At 41.5% G+C, this 21,115-nt stretch overlaps 1 protein-coding gene, 1 non-coding gene and 2 pseudogenes across 2 annotated transcripts; 1 reads left to right on the forward strand and 3 right to left on the reverse strand.

Moving 5' to 3' along the window:
• The first annotated feature begins 10,001 nt into the window (after window positions 1–10,001).
• LOC111196955 (uncharacterized protein C14orf93-like) lies at window positions 10,002–17,145 on the forward strand. Its single transcript, XM_049480276.1, has 6 exons — window positions 10,002–10,348; window positions 12,103–12,262; window positions 12,376–12,443; window positions 13,328–13,422; window positions 13,847–13,956; window positions 16,611–17,145. The coding sequence occupies exons 1-6, from the start codon at window positions 10,161–10,163 to the stop codon at window positions 16,923–16,925; spliced, it is 936 nt and encodes a 311-aa protein (XP_049336233.1). The 5' UTR covers window positions 10,002–10,160; the 3' UTR covers window positions 16,926–17,145.
• Window positions 17,146–18,949: 1,804 nt separating this feature from the next.
• Window positions 18,950–19,052, reverse strand: LOC125802680 (U2 spliceosomal RNA; annotated as a pseudogene).
• Window positions 19,053–19,364: 312 nt separating this feature from the next.
• LOC125802689 (U5 spliceosomal RNA) lies at window positions 19,365–19,481 on the reverse strand. Its single transcript, XR_007439739.1, has one exon. It is a non-coding gene; the product is annotated as a U5 spliceosomal RNA (small nuclear RNA).
• A 514-nt stretch (window positions 19,482–19,995) lies between these two features.
• Window positions 19,996–20,173, reverse strand: LOC125802616 (U2 spliceosomal RNA; annotated as a pseudogene).
• Between the last annotated feature and the right edge of the window lie 942 nt (window positions 20,174–21,115).

The raw sequence follows: 21,115 nt of genomic DNA on the forward strand, positions 1-21,115 counted from the left end.
CTTCGCGGTCTTTTGACCTTATGGCTGGCCGCTCTTCTACCTCTTTTCTTTTTTTTCTGTTCTGTCTTCTGTTCGCTGTTCTGTTGATTTTTCCGGACTTTTAACTCCTTCCGTCGGGGGCGTGACGCTGATGCTGCCTGCTTTTAGATTCAGTCGCACTTCTCGGACATTCTACCGCTCACTACTTCATTCTTCCGCCGTCTCTTCCCCGACCTCGCCTCCCTTACTGTCACATACAGTTACTCATGATTGGGTTTTCACGTATTCGCTTCTTCGACATATTTTGTATCATATGCATGTTTGTGTTTCTCGGTGCTTTCGGTCTCTTGCGATCCATGTCATTGCTCCTTGCACTTTGCTCCGTAAATTATTTGATGGCAGTTGGCAACATCTACTGCTCTGCCTAGTTTACGGTATTAATAATGGTAATAGTAATAATAGTATTAATAGTGATAATGGTAATAATAATGCTGATGTTACTCTTTATTTTGTAGCACCTTCATACATTACAATGCAGCTCAACGTGTGCTGTACATAAAATAAGCAGGGACAATTACATATATAATAGTTAATAATAATGCTGGTAATGCTAGTACTCTTAAGTAATAATACTAGAATACGAAATGTTATAAAATAAATGTCCAACTGTAATATTATTTATAAATATATTTATTTATATAAAAAAAAAATATTAATAATGATAATAATAATAATGATAATGATACTGCTGTTTCTCTTACGAATTATTGTACCTTACTCTGCGTTTTAAAACTGTTTGCTGCTGAACTGCTTCCCGACTTATCTTCTTATTACCTTTTCTGTTCTATTTTATCTTCTTATATCTTTTCTGTTCTTCTGTGTTTTGATCCGTATATAGTGTGTTTCTTTATTCTTACTGTTCTTTATTTCTTATGAATCGTGCTGTTGCTGCTGGATGTCTTCATTTCCTTAGGGCTATTTACTATCTATATATCTGTATCTTTATCTGTCTCTGGGTTCGTGATTTCGCTTGGGTGCTTTTGTGTCTTCTCTGTTTGCTGTGTCGTTCGTGGCTTTTCTAGTCTCGCTTTCTTGGTTGTGGTCCGGTATTTCTCATTGTTCTCCTCGGCGCCGTTTCTTCGGCTGCGCTCGGTGCGAGCGCCGCTCTGTTTGTCGGTTTTGGGATTTATTTCCAAGGGCGATAGTTTGCCGACTGGTGGCTATTAATTATGACCATCGCCCCTGGATCTGCCTCTCAGTCTGTACGAAATGATCGGTGGTGATCGCGTGCGTTTCATTACTTTTTATTTTCTCTGAAATTATTAATAAATACATTGTGACCGCGAAGCTGTAATCACGATCCTCATTTAAGTTGTTCTTTCTGCACTCCGATCATGTCATTGCTCAATTTAATTACCTGGGAATCAGTAATTATAAATTAATTTCATAATTGGTAAACTTTATCTCATCAAAAATTATTGATGCCAATTAATAAGGAACGTCGTAATAGTCAGATTATCCGAGTTCGTTTTCTAATCCAGCTATATGCTTACTCCTCAAAGGCATTGCAAAAAATCCTCTTCCTCAATTTAATAGATAGATAGATACTTTATTGATCCCCGGGGGGAAATTCTTGAAATAGTTAATAGTTAATAGTTTGCCATTTACAGAAATAAATCTAATTTACAAGTCTGATATATTCTCCCTATGTTCCAACTGCATACGGCAGCTTTTATGGATTTAAGCGCACAGGCATTTCACGAGCGCGCGCCGACAATATTTATTTGATCAGTTCAATGCCTCACGCTGTCTGATTTAAGCTCTACCCCTTCCTTCATTACTGTTTTCACGAAACATTCTGTTGCAGATAACAGGGCCCTGTTTTACAATTAAAATGCTAAAAGTGCACTCCGATCTCTGTCTTTACACTTCTGGGGCTAGCTATCTGCTTTCACGCTTCTAAACTTTATGCGCTCTGTTTGGTTTTACCTAATAGCTACCCTATGGCGAAACTGTGGTCAGATTTCACCTGTCAAATGTCAATTAGGAAACGCTGACCATCTCCATCCTGCTACGCTGGTCGCTCTCTTTAGGAACGACGCAGCCACATCCTCAGCGAAGCTGACGTCACCATTTTGCTACTTGAGAGATGGGTAATTTCAGCACACCTGTCACACATTAGACCAGAACTGGACCTACTGCTGAACGCTCAGCAAGCTCATTCAACACTGTCTAAGTAAGTATTATTTATAAGCAAACACTGGAGGCGGTGGAAGTACTACATACTTTAGAGTAATGTTAATTTGTGAATCAATCCGGCGATTTAAATGATCTATTATACATAATTTGCTTTTGTTTCAATGCTTCACTAACTAACACTAACACTGCTGATTATCACATGTCTATACCTATAGCTTAATGCATTATGGCCCGTGGTCATTTACATCAACACATGCCAGGAGACAATCTCCTCTTTAGCTTGGGCTCACAGCCCAGACGACATGACATGAGGATTATTGCATGTTACTAACAGCATGTTTTCAGGGGTCGAACCCCGCGCTTGTCAGGCGCTCGCCCAAGCGTTTTACAGGGCGCGCAGCCCGTTACTAACAGCAACGCATGCTTTGGGGGCGGTCCCCGCGCATGATGGGCTCGATGCCCAACCTAGATGCATGTTTTGGCCATGGCCCTCACTAACAGCAACGCATGCTTTGATTGGGCTCGACGCCCTTTGTGTATGAATGTAGGGCCCGCGGCCCGTATGTTTGGGGGCGCACCCCTCGCCTAACACCATTTTCTTCTTGCTAACGTCTCTTCCTTCTTCCCCTTCTTCACTCCTCTGTCACACAACTTCCCTTTGATCTCCTTTAGGCCCCGTATTAAGTTTTTCTACCTTCTATTATTTCTGAACTTTACTATTTAAGTCGCTTTAGACAAAAGCGTCTGCAAAATGTTATGTATTGATCGGATGAATGCAGAACTAATTAAAGAACGAAAGAAATGAATGTTTGAATGTAGGCACATGGCCTGTATGTTTGGGGGCATTCCCCGCGCATGCTCTGATGAATAGATAATTGAATGAATATGTAATGATCTAATGAATAAATGAATGAATGAAGGGCTCGCCACCCGTACGCTTCGGGGGCGCACCCCGCTTGGGCTCGTAGCAAGCGAATGTATGAGTGAAGGGCTCGTGCCCGTACGCTTCGGGGGCGCACCCCGCTTAGGCTCGTAGCAAGCGTATGTATGAGTGAAGGGCATCGGCCCATACTAACAGCATGGAAAGATGGCGCAATGCAAGCGCATCACTGGACACTACACCCACGTTAACTCTGCTTGTTACTGCACAGGTCACCCACATTTAGTTACATCAAGCATGTGCTCACTTAACACAATCCACGAGTTAAATGCTAATAAACTCACTCATGCATGGGGGTATCCAAGGTATAAAAGGAAATGCTTCACTGTCCACAGTCACCGGTGCTAAAGAGCTATCATTTAAAAGTACGGTATCGTTTATTATTATGCTGATTATTAATCAAACGTTTCTTTTATTACAGGATGTAGGATAAAGTAAAGATCTACCGGTGGGTATATATGTATATTAATTCTTTCACTTTTGGGGTTGGCTCCGCCCCTGTCTCCAATGTACGACAGGATCTGCAGAGCCCAGATGTATCAAGTCCTGGGCCGATGACGGGGCCTACGCCAAAGACTCTACTAGAAGACTGTTTCATTATAACCTCTTCATATATGTATCTTTGTTTTTGCTAAATATGTTAAAACATTAAATCGTGCAACTGACATTTCTTCCGGAGTCGTAATAGTAGAAATGAAAGCGCAGCGAAAGTTCTACTAAAGACTCCAATGCTACGTCACCTAATTACCTATCCAATCAGCTGTTCCTTCTGCCTTTAAATAAGATCACTCATTCAGTACCTTTGCTGCCTTTCAGACGCTGATGGTCGTTCTTACCCTCCTCCTTCCCCACCGCCTCCAGGTTGGTCCCGTTTGGTTGCCCGGGGGTTGGCTCCGCCCCTGTCTCCAATGTACGACAGGATCTGCAGAGCCCAGATGTATCAAGTCCTGGGCCGATGACGGGGCCTACGCCCAAGACTCTACTAGAAGACTGTTTCATTATAACCTCTTCATATATGTATCTTTGTTTTTGCTAAATATGTTAAAACATTAAATCGTGCAACTGACATTTCTTCCGGAGTCGTAATAGTAGAAATGAAAGGAAACACGATGAATTGTGCTGCTGGGATACATCACCTCAAACATAGTCAAGAGTGCAGCATTTTCTTCCAATGACATTGTGGCTTTTTTAACTGGTGGAAGTAAAGTCTCCAAATTGTCACTGTACTCGTAATTACCAAGTATGGAATCATCAGAAAGATGACTCAGGGTTTCCAACTGTTTAGATGTTATGACTGCCTTGAGCTGATAGCTTCCATTAAAAAAGCAATGAATGTCACCAAAAAACGGATCACTTAGTGAACATTTGCCAGCAACTTGCCAGTCAGTCAGCCATTTCCTCATCATGCAGAGTTCTGAGTCACGGTTGTTTGAATGATAATCTCCTAACACACCATTGGCCCTCTCAAAAGAAAAACACCAGAACCCATGCACTGGTCCATAATCCTATCCTTAAATGGAGGTGTAAATGCATATTCATGGTACACCATTCTTTGCCATATTTTCTTTCAAAGAAATTGCAAAATAACTTTAAACATCGATGTGCATCTTCTAGGTCATCATTTTGAATAACCCGACTGCAAAGTACTTTAGTGGCCGAGACAAACACTTTCCAAATGTTGTAATGTTCCTCACTAATAATATCCTTCAGTGCAAACAATGAATATACACAAACCCACATTTTCCACTGTGATGCTGTGAAACCCTCAAAAGCTGCCTCTAACTTAGAAGGAATACCAGAATCTACATGAGAAGGAATTCTCATGGCATCAACACGGGACTGGAGAGCAGAAAACCCATCTTTTGAGATCACTCCTGTCTCCCTCCAAACCTGCATTACACGTTTAGCTGTGCCTTCCAGCAAGTTGTGCATAGGATCAATAATGTGCATACGAACACAATCAAAGTAAGGCAGTTCCTGAAGAGAACTGTATCTAGCACCGTACAAGGCCTCAATTCTTTCTTTCTCAGCTTTGTTTTCTGCTGCCCTTGCTTTTTTAGCGTATTCACAATGGTCTCTATGATTCCGTGAGGGCCAACTTTCATCATTAAATCCTGCATAGCACACTTTGTTATCTGAAGTTCGTAAGAAATCTTTCAAACACTTGCTACAGCCTTTGGTGGCCATGTGGCCCAAAAAACCTCCAGTTTTCCTGGCTGCTGGTATATCACTTGCCAGACAAAGAATGGCTGCACGGTATAGTTGCTTCCCCATTAGTGAACTGTCCTTAAGGTACTGACCGTGCCACAGTTTGCACAGATCACCAACAAGTACATTTAAGAATCCATTTATATGCTTTTTGGGTTCATGTGGTCCAGGGATTATTCCAGCTACTATTATGTTTTCTTCTTTGAATCGCTCCTCTCTAGGTAAATTCATCACCACTAGATACATGACACCAACAGAATCATGAATGCTTTTATACGGCTGGAACCAGTCAACATTGAGCATCAATCCCATATTATTAGCTTCTGCTAGGAATGGCCTACCCTGGACATACATAAACTGTTTCCAAATTTGCCCATCATAAACATCCGTGTACATCCCTTCTTTTACTTCTCTTTCTCGCCAGCGTTCACATGATTCAATGAATCCAGGCCTCTGCAACATGTCCTCTAAAGATTTTGATATGCTTCGGTAACAAAATGTCCGTTTTGGGTACAGAAACTCTCTTTCACCTTTCCCAATGACAGTTTTCATCAGCAAAGCACCACACTGTTTCCGTAACTTTTTGTGTTTGTGGCCTGGAAAGTCAACATGAGAGCATTTTGCAGATTTCTTTCGAACAATTTTACCCCTTCCATCATGTATGTTCAGAACTGCATTCTCGTGACTGTAAACTGAGCTACAAACGGGGCATACTACATATTGAGCAAAATCATCTCTATTCATGCTCAGTCTCTTGCGAAACATGTAAAGAGAAGATGGAATGCTTGCTGCAATGCGTCTCATTGGTTCTACAGACAGAATAGAGGTCAAAATTAACATCACATGTCTAAGAATGGTTAAAACTGATTCGAATGCTCTGTCAGAAACTGTGAAGTGTGACTTCCACCTTGCAAGAACAAATAAAAGTCCTGTGATGAAAGGTATGTGGTCATCTTGCTCCATCTTGTCATCAGCAGGTGTGAACACACTGTCCTCAGGTTCCTCTTCACTCCATACCTCCATATCATCCTCCACCTACATAAAAACACATTACAATTAGTGCTGTCTGGCGATTAAAAAAATAATTATTAATTAATTGCATTCCTCACTTTCTACAAAGCAAATATTTTAAACTGTACAATTCAAATGAATTTTAGACAAGGAGCAAATAAATTAATAAATACCTGGCATAGAATTAAAAGCGCTCTGTAATGAACTTAAAAAGGGTAACAGATGCTGTAAATACTGTATATACTCTCTTGTATATCTCTTAGAATCTCTTAGGCCATTTTTTTAAATATATATACATGTTTGTTTTGAATGAAAATCACATGATTGTCATACATGTCAGAGGTTATATTTTAGAAATTCTAGGCTCAAGTATGTCTCAAGTAAGTTAGCGGCACATTAAAATCCATATTAAACATAAAAACGACACTGAAGTTGTTAAATGCTTGCTTATTTGGTACAAAGAATACCTAACTTGGTTCTGATTATTCATAAGTTCAAGATTCCGTTTACCAGCACAGGTCTTATTCTCATCAGCCTCGGAATGTTCTCCGCTGGGTATGTAAGGACGGAGAACACTCTTACACTGTGTGTTCTTGCTCAGAGTCCAGCTGATTTTAGCAACATTAAGATCCAAACTCAAGATGAATGTAGAACATTACATGGTGAATCTGGTACAAGCGCTGGTCATATTGGTCGTGACAGCGGGAACGTTGTTTAAAACACGAGCTAACAGGAGCAAGCAATCGTTTTTCAAAGGAGGATAGGTGAATCACGGTAAATATAATATTTAAGCTTTTATTTCAAAATGTAATAAATAAATAAAATATTTAATTAATTCAATCTACTTTTAATTAGTAACTTATTCAATAATTTATTCATAATATTGTCACAAACAATCCTACGTACCAAAAATGCCAGATAAAATATATTTGCAGTCATTGAACACACCTCAATAAGTGCAACTACTTGAGTGTAGTTGTGAACCCAGATCTTATAAGCCACTAGATATTAATGTCTATGACAAGTTTGTGTAAACGTCTGACCACAACTGCATATTTGCTTTTGCAGTCTTTTTTGCAGACCAAAATAAAATGGCTTAAAATGCTCTGCCTGGAACTATAATGTCCTTCTATCTTGCAGAACAAATAAATGTAATGAAATTATATGTACTTCACTGTCATGTTCTTGCTCCATCTCATCATTAGCATTAACATCAGATGCAAGGGTGCTTTCCTCAGGCTCATCTTCATTCTGTGTGTCGTCATTCTCTACCTTGAAAAAAAAATTAAATAAGATTTATACACTGCAGCTACCGTTGTTACTTCAGATGTTAACGTCAACTCCCTAAATGACATTACCTAACAAATTCAACTGTACTTTAATCATTTTTTATTTCCCACCAAGTTCATGTAATCTGCAAAATATATGTAAATATCCTCTATAGAATGGTTTCCAATTCAAGAAAATAATGTCCTACAGGCACACATTGTGCGATTTTAGAAATCGTGTGCGTTTCTGACAGCTTAATCTGCATGTTTGAGGGCGATTTAGAGGAAATGACTCACATGACCGCTCACCCATGCGACTAAAATTTCTGGCTTGTCAGACATCCTTCCTCCCCTCCGACTGCTCATTCACAGCTCGTTTGGGCAGTTAATCAGACATTGCTTCCTATCTCAAATTCTCACAAATTACGCACAACGAAGCTAAAATTTGGCCTGATTATAAAAAATCAGTCGCATCCAACCATGAAATTTTAAGCCTGAGCTGGTTGGTTCCAAGCTAACATGAAGAAAATACCAGACACATTATCAGCACTCTCAAGACAGATAACGTTGTGCTTAATCATAACAATAACAGCATGCATTCATGTACATATTATACTGTAAAATGTAACTCAAATTTACCTCAGACTCATAATTTTCCACTGCTGAACTCTCAATCTGTGTATCTGACTCCACCTAGAAAAAAAGAAACAAAATCACCAACAGCGTACAAAGGCCCTAGGTCTGATGTAATAAAACTACTATGAGATTTTTGGAGATATATATTCATTCTTACCTCCTTTATTACTGTGCTGCAATGTGGTGTGTGTCTAATGTTTTCACTGGAGAGATCTTGGTGACACTGTTTATAAGACAAATATGAGAAATAACATAAATCATCCACATCACTGGATAATGTTGTGTACAAGTGGTTTGAAATGCTTAATGCATGAAAGAAAATTATATTTCACTAGTGCTGGGCGGTATGACCAAAATTATAAATCACTATTTTTTCTATATTATATCGGTTTCACAGGGTTTTTTTTACATGCATGGCGTGATGTATTGACTTTCGTTGTATGGGTCATAGTCTATAGTTTACGACCCAGTTTTCATATTACTTTGCATAAATGTATCCAAAAACTACTCACTTCTCATTCTAGCACTTTCCTTCTGGTGACAGAAATACAGCTGCCGTTGGTTGGTTAGATTACAGTTCTTAAACAAATTAAGATAAACTAAGGTTAGCTCCACCATGGAATCCTAAAGTTAATTCTAGTGATGCTAGGTAGATAACCTTGTGGTGAAAATGGACAGGGAAAGTTCTGAACCAGAAGCTGACTGCAGATTTGTAAAGTTGCAAAATGAAACGGATGCTAAACAAATGTAGAAAAACTATGTAATGCTTGCACCTCTTGTATGAGCCCAAAACAGGCTGTTTATGGCTCTCTGATACTGACTGTGGGTTTAATAAGGTCATTCACTGGGCTCTAAGCACTGAGACTGGTTAACTAATTTAACTCTAGCCAGCCCCGGTGAGCTGCGGTAAGCGGCTAATGCTAATACTGCTCCAGCCTCAGCACTGGACAAAATATTGTATATCTAAGCTTACTGTAAATAAATGGAAGCGCGTTACTCGCCCAAATAAACAGTTTTCCGAGACCATTTTAGCCAACCTAAGCTATCTAACCTAACCTAGGTTAGCTAGCTAGCGTTAGCTATCTCAGGTAAGTTAGCTAACCTCTGCCTTGTTTATCCCAGCTGCACAAAGACCACTGATATGAACGAGAACACTCAATTTTTTTATTAATTGCCCGTTCCTAGTAAGCTAACCTAGCGGCTGTGATAATTCGCCGGCTGTATGACAGATACATTACCAGGCTAAAGTACCTAGCTAACTAGCTAGCTAGCTTACCTGTTGAGTAGAAAAGTGGCCAGCTCTGTATCGATCTTACCTTGTCAAGTGCATTTTCAGAGTATGTCAGAAGATTCCTTTCGTCCTGATGTCTATAATATGTAGACTTTGATACATAAGAATTGCAGTGAGGGCAAAATTTCTGTAAATATTTTCGTTTACGGCAAGAACTAGGAGAAGACATCACTGCGCGCAGAGAGAGAGAGAGAGAGAGAGAGAGAGAGAGAGAAAGCGCGCGCTGCGCACGAGAGAGAACTGCGCATGCGTGTCACAAGGCGCCAAAAAAAATCAAATTAGAAGGGTTTAGGCGGTCTCTGTGCGCTAAACTGTACTTAGGTAGAAATCACTTGTTTTATTATTTTATTTTTTATTTTTTTATTTTATTATTTTATTTTTATTTTATTATTACACATCCTAAAAGTTAAATGCGCGCAGAGAGAGAGAGAGAGAGAGAGAGAAAGCGCGCGCTGCGCACAAGAGAGAACTGCGCATGCGTGTCACAAGGCGCCAAAAAAAATCAAATTAGAAGGGTTTAGGCGGTCTCTGTGCGCTAAACTACTTAGGTAGAAATCACTTGTTTTATTATTACACATCCTAAAAGTTAAATTTTTAAGTTTAAAATTAATATTACTCTGAAGTATTTATGCTAGAGATGGAGCAATCACCATCTTTTCGACGCTACCCTCGCCCTTCCTCAGTTGGGCCAGAGGAAATGGCAGCGGCTTGGAGACGCAGCTCCCGCTACCAGGAGGCACCCACCCTCCGATCTCCAGGTCCTCCATGGGATAACGTTAATTCTTCGGATGGTGTAACATTGGATGATGTTTGGAAGTAAGTATACATATTTAAATAGCTAATAAAGGTTAATATTGCGATTAAGGCGCAGTATGTATGTTAGCTAGCTAGCTAATTAGCCATAGCTAGCTAGCTAGCCCAATACATCAAATGCAATATTGAAGAGGACAGAACAGAAGTGTCAAGCAATATAGCTACAAAATCTAAATATACAAACAAACAAATAAATAAATAAAAATAAAAAATTGAGTATATGAATATAAATATAAATTTCTAAAAGCTAGCTAGCTAGCCAATTTGTTAGCTTCCATTAGCAATAACTTACTAGTTTCCACAGTAAGTGTTCCTGCCAAAAAAATTGCTGGCTGGCTGCATTAAATACAATATTTATACTACAGTTTAGTGAAAAAAAAGATCCTGTTTATTATTTAAAGAAACATAGACAGGGCTAGGTTGTTGTTTTTCCGTTAGCTAGCTAGCTAGCTATCAAGCTAATAACAGTACACAGAGTAACATTAAACAATATAAAATCTGGTATTTCTGAAATCGTAAATAGCTACCTAGTTAAGCTATCTATAGTTGTCTGTTTAATGTCACTGACAGTTTAGTTAACCAGGTTAAGGGCTGACATAATTTATATAAGCACTGTTATATGTAAATATGTCATAGCTATATGTATGTATGTAACCTTATGTATGTATGTATGTATGTATGTATGTAGCTGTGTATGTAGCTAGCTATATAGAACTATTATTATTATTATTATTATTATTATTATTATTATTATTATTATTATTATTATCATGCATCATTATCATCAGCACATGTTAATCTAATGTAACTTACCTTGCTCCCTTAATGCAGATCCCTTTTTTTGGTCATTTTCATGCGATTTGCACTACTATGCTATCACACTGGATATCTTAAGTTTTACATATAGCACAATGACCAATCAGGGCTTAAACTGAAGTAGACACTTGGGACAAAACAGTAATTCACTTTCAAGAGGGAATTTTCATTATTTAGGATCTATTTGAGAACATTATATGCAGAGGAAAATGTAAAAAAAAACAAAAAGCGCCTATTATATTTTGAGTTTATAGTGTGTGTATGGATGTTGGTGATGATTAGCCAATCATTCTCTACATTTCCTGGTTTATTAGGGTCTTGTCAAACAAATTACAAAATTTGAAAACATTATTTTGAAAGCCTGGGAAAGAATACTGCATTATATATAAGGTGTCCACCAGGCGTCACCAAAGGCTTCAAAATCTCTCCAGAGCGCCCCAGTCTAATGTAGAGATTAATCTGTCTCTATAAAACAAGATTTTAATATTTTTTTGTTTCTTTGTGATAAAATAAATTAATGTAAGTCCATCTCAGGGTAATATTAATATTTTTTTGATGAAATGACACATAAAATCACAAAAAAACAGGCTGTTTTCAGTTGGAGATTTCTGGCGACTGGATTCATGTAGATGGCTGTAAATTTGCATGCAGGTAGTTAAAGTAGTTCTAATGAATATGAGAAGGTTAGTTGGTCGGTATGTTTAGAATATTTGACGCTTTTAAGCATTCTAATTTACATAGTCAGAACGGGCCCGCCGGCGGGCCCGCTAGAGGGCGCTTCTGCAGTAAGAGGTTAAAGATGCTTGGATGATCAGGGTGAAGATTAAAACTTGTGGTGTTAGACTCATGTCCACATTTTCTGTCTGTCACCACATAGTCAATTAACTATTTATTGCTATTTAATTCATTTCAAATTGCTAACTTGTTGTTATTTTAAATAGAGTCATGTCTGGGATTGTGACAAATATCCAAGAGCTAAAGGAGGAAGTCCGAAACAATGGAAGAGCAATTAGGGAGATGGAGGAAAAGCTCGATGGAGTCCTGTCTGTGAGAAAGAAACATGCTTCGTGTAGTGGCGTAAAAGTGCCTGGGGGCCTTTCTGTAAGTGAGCACATTATTAATTAATATTATCTATTATCTATTTTAATTCGTAGTCTAAGGTACATTCACGTTTTATGTATGTTTAATTCACTTTTTTTTTTAACCATAATTAGGCTGCGGTGCGACAAGTCCACAGACAGCTTGGGGAGGATTTGCAGTGGAAAGTGGGACCCAATGACTGGTACACATTTTGTTTATGACATGTTTTATGCAAGACTGAAAATACAGAAAGTACTGCAAACATTTCAAAGCACATGACTTTTTAAATTTGATGGACTATGCAGTATTCCTAAAGAAAGTCAAAGTACATGGCTGAAATGACAATGCTAAATGTTTGTTTTGATTTTGGCTTATTAAAATGCATACTGTCATTTAGGGCTGAACGATTTGTGCAAAATATCTAATTGCTGTTATTGCGATAGTGAATAAAAAATGCTTTTAGCCCAAAAAGACCAGTGTACCTGCTTCAACTGGCTTAAGGTTTGAACACAGCAGATTGTCAGTTGCCATGGTGGTCAATCATAATTTTTAAATAATATATCAATATAACAACACATTTCAGCCCCAAATGTACCCATTTAAAATTGAGGATACCCTTTTGGTTTAAGTAAATTTGCTGTGTATTTCTCAGAAAATGGAGCTCAAGGATGTGTTTCCCTAAACATTGTAACTTGTAAGTACTTGTAAGCTGCAAGTACTTCATAGCTTTAAACATGATTATTATGAGCATTTTCCAAAATGTATTTGTCACCTATAACCTTGAGGGATAAGAGAAACTTGTTGTATTTTTAAGTGGCTTTGACATAGAGCGCATATGTTCAGTAGGAGAGCAACTTTAGTTAGAGGAGACGTCTTTCATAATGTATATGGTATAATGAGTTTGTTAGTTACAAAATGAAACGCCAAAGAATGGCATTAATTGTGAGGATATTACATTCTGAATGTTTTTGGAACCCCACCTAAGAACCCCATGGCCATGTGAAAGAGTTTGTTTAGGGTTTTGTGATGATGTAAGGGACTTGACAGTTATCACAGTTTTACAATCAAAATTTTTATGTTTTTCAGCTTCAGGTCAAAACACAATGAGCAGGTGACAAAGTCAGTCACTGAAGCCATTAAGGACTCTGGAGATGCCTGGGGTCCAGACAGTCTGTTGAGAAGTAAGTGTGTAGAATATTGATGTATAATTGTAACTGAATATTTTTTATTCCATATTTTAAAACGTAATTAAACAAATTATTATTCATAATGGGTAATAAAGCCTTACTTTTGCAGTAAAATATATTACTCTAATAAACAAATAATTAATTTGCATCAATTATGTTAAATCTAAAAGTACTTGTAAACAGGGAATTAACAAACATTTGTAGAACATTTGTATAAAAGCATAGAATACACAAGGTTGTGTGCTATCATGAATATCATTAAAGCTGTGACATAAAAGCAGGGACCAAATCATTTCTGTGATGTTATTCCTGATAAAACACAACCTGATTGTCTAGTGCTTACAATTCCAGTCAGTTATTAGGTTATGTGTGATAATAAATTTTATGGTAACCTATATGTTTTGTTTGTTTTATTAAGAGGCATGCAACAGATACTTTGAAAATTTAAAGTCGCAGAAGAAGCTTGACCTGGAGGGCACAACAGATGTGAGCAAAAGGAAGAAAACCCTTACTAGTCGTCGTGACAGGGTAAGATTTTCCTGAATGCACCATAGTTAAATCAGATTACAAAGACCACTCTGAATGTGAACTTTTTATTTGGATTAGATACATCATTCGTGTTCACACAAACTCCCACATTCCAAAAATAAATATAAAAAAATAAAAATACAAAAATACAGTGGCCAAGAAAGTCCACCACAGTGGAAGTGGAAAAACGCACTGCATTATCGCAAAACACATGCACCAGAATGAAAACACCAGCACAACATTAACCAAACGTGCTGCAAATTCAGACACAACCTGTATAAACAGATAGCACATTCAACAAAACCATAACACCTGTAAACATTAACTGAACACGCTTCAAATACAGAAAACTCTAACAAACTTCCAAAACACACACAAAAGCCTCACAACACAACGGAAGTGTTTCCAGGGGGACGCTGAAAAGTGGACAGAACCATTTGAATGTGCTACTTTCTAAAGGTGGAATAAAATGTATAAATGAGAAAGTAGCTGACTTAACTTTAATTAATAAACATGTAGCATATTTAGTTCACCAACCATCACGTAAAATATCATTACTTTTTTTGAAAATCGAATTTATGGGGGCACACTCTGTTTGAGAATAAGGTGTACATCTACAGAGAAACACTGCAGATTACACTCAGACAGGGCGATCTGAGAGGAAGGAAGCCTTCTGCTGTCCCTCTCAGTCTGACATGTTATGTTTCAGCACTCACAGAATATGCATCAAGTCAGCTTCGTATTCAGTTTTAGTTTTTCCCAGTCCACCTTAAATGTTCCTGCAGCAAATGTTTACGGTGAAACAGAACTTGTAACAGGAACAAGTCTTATTTTTGCCCGCAAAAGCGCTGAGTTATCCGAAATTTGGGCACGCAGGTACAGGCGTGAAGTGCGTGCTACGATGGATTCACGTGTCCGTGTAAAGGTCCTTGCCGGACTGGATGTGAAAGACGCCATTCATTTACATGCGTTCATTTTCTAATTCTGACGTGCCTGTTTTTCATATGTTAAAACCAGACTCTGTGTGAAAGCCTTAAAATAGAAATCTCTATTGTGAGGATCATGTCAGAAATAAATCCCCTCTTTCTGCAGTATCTGGTTATATAGCAACTTGGCAGTAAAACGGACGTTTACAAGAGTTGTTGATCAGACACTGACCCAGGCTCAGTTTATCAGATATTAAATAATTTAAACTTAAATAATTTAACTGAATTTTTTAAATACATGATCTTTACTTATTAGAGGACATGTAATGTGTGTAACGTGTGTGTATGTGTGTGTATATATATTATATATATATTATATATATATTTTTTATATACACTCTTAATGCCCTTAAGAGTAGTGGAAAAACCTGGTTTCCTTCACCTGATGGTGTACAGCTTATTTTTTTTAAGGAGACATTATCTATATAATTGTTCCAGGTTTCTACAATAGATATTTAATTGAACAAAAAACCTTTGTTGTAATTTCTTTAAGGGTCAGTTTAATAATTTATGTAACAAACTGATACCGTGATAACCGTGATACCGCGGTATTTTCTGAGACGGTTATCATACCGTGAAAATCTCATACCGTTGCAACCCTAGTTTACACTAAACCATACTCTGATTTACAATATATAAAACGTCCCTCGAGCCAAATACAGTGGAATATATTTAATCTTGATTAATCTTCCGTTGTGTTGTGAGGCTTTTGTGTGTGTTTTGGAAGTTTGTAAGTGTTTTCTGTATTTGAAGCGTGTTCAGTTAATGTTTTACAGGTGTTATGGTTTTGATGAATGTGCTATCTGTTTATGCAGGTTGTGTCTGAATTTGCAGCGCGTTTGGTTAACGTTGAGCTGGTGTTTTCAGTCTGATGCATGTGTTTTGCGATAATACAGCACGTTTTTCACTTGCACTGCGGTGGGCTTTCTCGGCCACCGTATTTTTGCACCTAAAGCACGTGATCCACTTTGCAGGGTGGACCAGTTTGGACTTTTGAACTAGAGCTACAAGACCTGTGCGTCTCATTGAACATTGCCATTGAAATTGGTCTGCGTCATGCTACACAGTAGGTTGCACAGGAATTTTCATCCTCAATGCAACGTTCTATTGAATCAGTCAGGTTTTTACATATGCAATAATAAATCCGCATGGTACCACAAGCAGTACATTTTATACGCACAAAAATGCCTTTGGGTCTGTTGCTAAAGCGTGCAACATGCATGTAGCATGGCGGTTCAACAGTTTATTAAAACATTTTTTGTATTTAGACAAACAGAACTCCCTCACTTGACGCGCACATATAAAATACCATGTTGTAGAAGGGTCCCAACACCTCATTTTTGATTTGTGCATGTTTATAATATGAACTGCATGTATGAAGGGGTTGTCTTCTCATTTAAAAGTTTTTTTGTTTCCTTAAACTTTTTTGTTTTCTCCTAACATAGGTAAAATCTGTGGTTTGATGAGACAAAGTGAGCAAAGCTTTAGACATAAAGACAGCACATATTCTACTTAATTTATTCAGAGTTTTAAGTGAATAAACAGCCTCTTGAAAGGTTATAATCCCATTGTTATTCCATAAAGTAATACAGAAGAATAGTATAATAATCGTTTATTTTCTGATTTAGTGTCGATGTTACTCATATGCTATGTCTGTCTTTATTTCAGCTGTTCAAAAAACGAGTGAAAGTTGGCCGTGAAATTCTAAGCCAGGATGATTTTGACCATCTCCTTAATGCAGATCCCAACTTCATGTCAGATGAGGAAAGTGATGAAGATGACAAAGGGGTATTCATCGTGAAACCTCCAAGGTGGAGAGAAAAGAGGCTAACCGCGATTGTGCAGCAGTGCCAGCAGGTCTTGGATGAAAACCGTCGAACCGGTGTCATGCCATGCACTAGCCGACCTAGAAAACATGAGGGATTTTCCGCCCGAGAGGCGCCAGCGGCACAAGAAAAACAAAAATATGTGGAAAAAGTTTAATTTAAAAGTAAAAAACCGACTGAATATTAACCAAAAAACAGATAAAACTTACTTTTGCTGGGACTGGGACTGCTTGTGTTTTGAGACTTTGCAGTGCGTTTTTGCACTTGCAGTGCGTTGGGCTTTCTCGGCCAAAACAAAAATATGTGGAAAAAGTTTAATTTGAAAGTGAACACCATGGAAAAACAAAATAAAATAATAAAAAAAAACATTTTTGAAAAAAAAATCCATGACTGGTTTATTTTGTCTGCAAATAATATATAAAATGTATACTGAATTATTGCCATAGTAACCTATTTATATAATATGTTTGACATACATGCTATAGCTTACATCCTGTACCAATAAATAAAAAATATATAATAAAAATAAAATAAATAAAACAATTGTCTAATAAAGCCATGAAAACATTCCTGATATGAGGAGTCAGGATATGTGTGTATATGCCACAGTATCCTGTAAAATACGATGTGGTTATTTCCGGAAACGAGACATGTCGTGATAGATATACGGATTCCTGATATGTCGCGTGTAGAAATGTTCCCATTCCGGACTTCAGACACACTCCGTATTTGGAAGCAGTCCGTATATGCTCCTGATATACCCGGAAATGCACAGAATTTGAAACTTTCCGGATATAGATACCCCCAGATACGCTGTCTTTTTGCGTAGTGAGGGCGAAAGTTCCATGTCCCGGAAGGCTGCGGTGGCCGGGGGCTGGGTCCCCGCCCCTGGCGGCTGGGTGTCCCCAGCCCCGGAGAGCTCCACGGAGAGGAGGTCGAACTCACTCCCCACCGTGCTGCGAGGGCGTTTGGGCTCCCTGTCTCGGTCGCCCCCCGCGTCCCCGGCGGGCCGGACCCTGGAAGGGCCCGGAGACGATCCCGTGTCCATTTCCTCCATGCTGTCAGGGATGCCGTCCTCCGCCCAGTCCACAGACTGCCGGGCACTGGGGAGGTCGAGGGCCTCCAGGGCCTCGGCCCAGTTGAGGGGGGTCCAGACCCCATGACCGGAGTCAGGGCGCGCTCCCAGGGCGGGCTCGTCGGCGGTGTCCTCCGGGCCGGGCTGGGCCGCCGGATCTCCCGTGGCCGGGCCCTCCAGGGCCGCTCGGCCAGTCTCGGGTGGCGGGCGGGGAGCTGGGACCGGAGTGCTGGCTGCAGGCGAGTCCCGGCGCGGTGGAGGGTCGGAAGGACCCGCCGCATCCTCTACCGGCTCTGCCAGACCGGCCGCCGGGCCGGGTGGGGGGCCGGCTAGAACGCCGGCAGCCTTGCTGGGTCCCGGGCGGTCTTCGGTACTGCCGGCCGTTGGCGCCGTCCGCTGCGGGCAGCCCCGGAAGAGGTGCTGGTCGCTCCTGCAGATACTGCAGGCCTTAGGTGCCTCGCAGTCTACCGCGGTATGGCCGTCCTTCCCACAGAAGCGGCAGCGCAGTCCCGGGCACGCCTCCTTGGCGTGGCCCGGGCCTCCACATCGACGGCAGTACAGAGGCTGCCCCGGGTAGTGGAGGAAGCCGCGGTGGGGCCCGATAGCAAAGCTCCCCGGGGGGTGCAGGAAAGCCCCCGGGGCTGCCGGATCCGCCCGGAGCCGGACCTGGAACCGCCGCTTCCCGTTCCAGATGCCGTACCTTCCCCGGAGTCGCTCTCCCATCGACACGGCGCTGCAGTACCTGGCCAAGAAGGCGCGGATGATCCCGTCCTCCACGTACGGGTTGTAGAGGTGGACGGTGATAGGCACCTCTTCCAGGGCGAAGAGCGGGGAGAAGATGATGCCCCGCAGCAGGTCGTGGTCTCTCAGTCGGCTGCACCCCTCGAAGAAGGCCGAGCAGTCCAGGTAGGTGAAAAGGGTCACATCCAGAAAGCCGGCGCCAGAGAAGTCCTGGAGGCAGAAAATTTTGCTCTTTTCGATGCCCAGAAGCCCCTGCAGGACCCTCAGCACCAGCCAGTCCCAGCCAAACCGGTCCCTCACGTCCTGGGGGGCGTCCTTAGCCAGTTCCACCCTGACGGTGTTCTTAAGCCGCACCACTCGGGCCGGCATGGTCGCCTCCTCCGCCATCCTGCTCTTTTAGGCAAGTGCAGCCCGTCTTTAAAAAGACAGATACTACACTTGATCTTAGCCAAAAGGCCGAGAAGCGATAACCCGAATATCGCCACCTGGTTGCGGGGCCCTTCTTTTTACTATGTAGCTACTAAGCGGCGAAGCCAACAGATGTCCCACCCATTTAACGTCACCCTACTCTAGCCATTGTTCAAAGAGGTCTGTCTTTTACCATTATTCCTTTCAAACTTTTTTTTTTTTTTTTTTTTTTTTACCGTTTTCTTTTGTCATCATTCCTTCCTAGTCTATTCTTTTTTATTATTATTTTTTATTTATTGATTCATTCATGTTTTCATTCTCTCTCTCTCTCTCTCTCTCTCTCTCTCTCTTTTTTTTGGTACTGAAATGAGCAGCTTCGCTAAAAGCAAAGCTTTCAAAAAATAAGCAATACTCGTCAACGTTCCCCTCCACGGAAATCTTTAGTAAAAGGCGAAAGATTTATACGTGAATGAAGAGAAACCCGAGCTATACCCGCAACCCAACAAACCCCTCCGAGGTCCAGAAAGGGCCGAGGCAGCTGGAGGAAGGCAGGGAGCAAGGGCAGATTGAGAGGGAAGACAACCTTCAACTTTTTTGTCTTCTCCTCCAGTTAAAACGCACGAGTCCTGATGACGTCACACCTGAGCGGGACGGTTGTCCTTGCCTAAAGAGCAGAAGGGGACACAAAAGAACACAAAGAGACAAGCCAAACAACATATCGAGTTAAAGAAAAAAAAAGTTAAAAAAAAAAGAACAAAAACGGAGGGAAAACGGAAAACGCGCGAAAAAGACCCTCCCCTGCCAGCGAGTACAGAATTAAATAAATAAATAAATAAACAAACAGAAGAAGAAAACAACACAAGCATGCATGGGTTCACTTCAAAACACAAGCAGAGAAAAAACAAGACAGATCACAGGAACTGACCATCCCCCGATCAATTCCAGCCCTCTTGAGCACTTAGCCAACGACCCAGTCGTTTCTTCTTTCTTTGCACCGCTGTAAGGAAGGTGCACCGCTCCTGGAGGTACTGCAATACCAGGTCGATGCGTGGAGCAGAAGGAGCAAGCTCCTGTTCTGGCTCCCTGTTCTAAAAATCCATTTAATATGTAGCCCTCATATAGAGGGCATATCAGATATTAAACTGATAAGAACAGATTTTTTTTTTCTTTTTATCAGCCAGCGCGTTTATTTTTCATTTCCACAGGCTATACAACCATTTACACATTTGCAACCCACCACCAACACCCCAACATCCATTCCCCCAAATCCCCAAAGAAAACCAACCCACCACAAACCACAACCCACCCTATCCCCAACCTGCCCAAACAGCCCATATTCAGTCTACCCCACCCCCCACCCTGTCAGCGGACGGACGGAGCGGACGTAGACCCCCACCCTCCCCCGGAGAGAGAGCGAGAGGACCTGCCCGCGGATGATCATCCGCGGGGCCACCAGGGCCTCCCCATCACCGTCGGGCCCGCAAAGCCGGACCTCTCTCCCCTGCCCCCCACGCCCACCCTGATGATCCCTTCTCCGGGCTCCCGCCCCGCCTGAGAGACCGTGGCGTACCTCGCCTTAAAGGCGAGGAAGAGGTGCCTCATGTCCGGCCGCGGCTCCGCTACCCTGAGGCACTCGCAGCGCGTGCCCCAGAGCACGCACTTGGCCACGGAGACGGCCGTCCACAGAGGCCTGGCCTCTCTGCGGGGCACGGCGCTCAATCCATGCCCGTACAGAATCATTTCCCTGGTCGGGACGGACCCGGCACCGGTCGACCTCCACCATCCCGAGACCGCCACCCAGAAGCGAACCGCGACGGGGCAAGACCACATGGCGTGGTCTACGGTCTCCTCCCCGCCGCAGCCCATCGGGCACGCGGGGGTGTGGCTGATCCCGTGCCTGTGCAGGCGCTCCCTGACCGCGAGGCGGTCGAGGGCGGCCAACCAGTGCAGGTCCTTGCTGGCCCCGTCCAACCAGCAGGGGTTGTAGGGCCGCCCAACGTAAGTTGGGCGCCCTCGGCGGGCGTATCGTCGCGCCCTCCCCGGCTCCGTCCCGCCACCCGCGCGTAAAGGCGCCGGTGGTCGAGCACGGCGCCGTCCTCTGTGCACCACGGGTGGTCCTTCAC

Source organism: Astyanax mexicanus, chromosome 6 (assembly GCF_023375975.1).
Source record: "Astyanax mexicanus isolate ESR-SI-001 chromosome 6, AstMex3_surface, whole genome shotgun sequence".
NCBI classification, from domain to species: Eukaryota; Metazoa; Chordata; class Actinopteri; order Characiformes; family Acestrorhamphidae; genus Astyanax; species Astyanax mexicanus.

What these genes read in the sequence shown, in the direction of transcription:
- LOC111196955 (XM_049480276.1), top strand. Translation starts at nt 10,161, where the DNA reads ATGCTAGAGATGGAGCAATCACCATCTTTTCGACGCTACCCTCGCCCT. An exon ending in ACATTGGATGATGTTTGGAA is followed by an intron (nt 10,349 to 12,102) that starts GTAAGTATACAT and finishes TATTTTAAATAG; the next exon opens with AGTCATGTCTGGGATTGTGA. An exon ending in AAGTGCCTGGGGGCCTTTCT is followed by an intron (nt 12,263 to 12,375) that starts GTAAGTGAGCAC and finishes AACCATAATTAG; the next exon opens with GCTGCGGTGCGACAAGTCCA.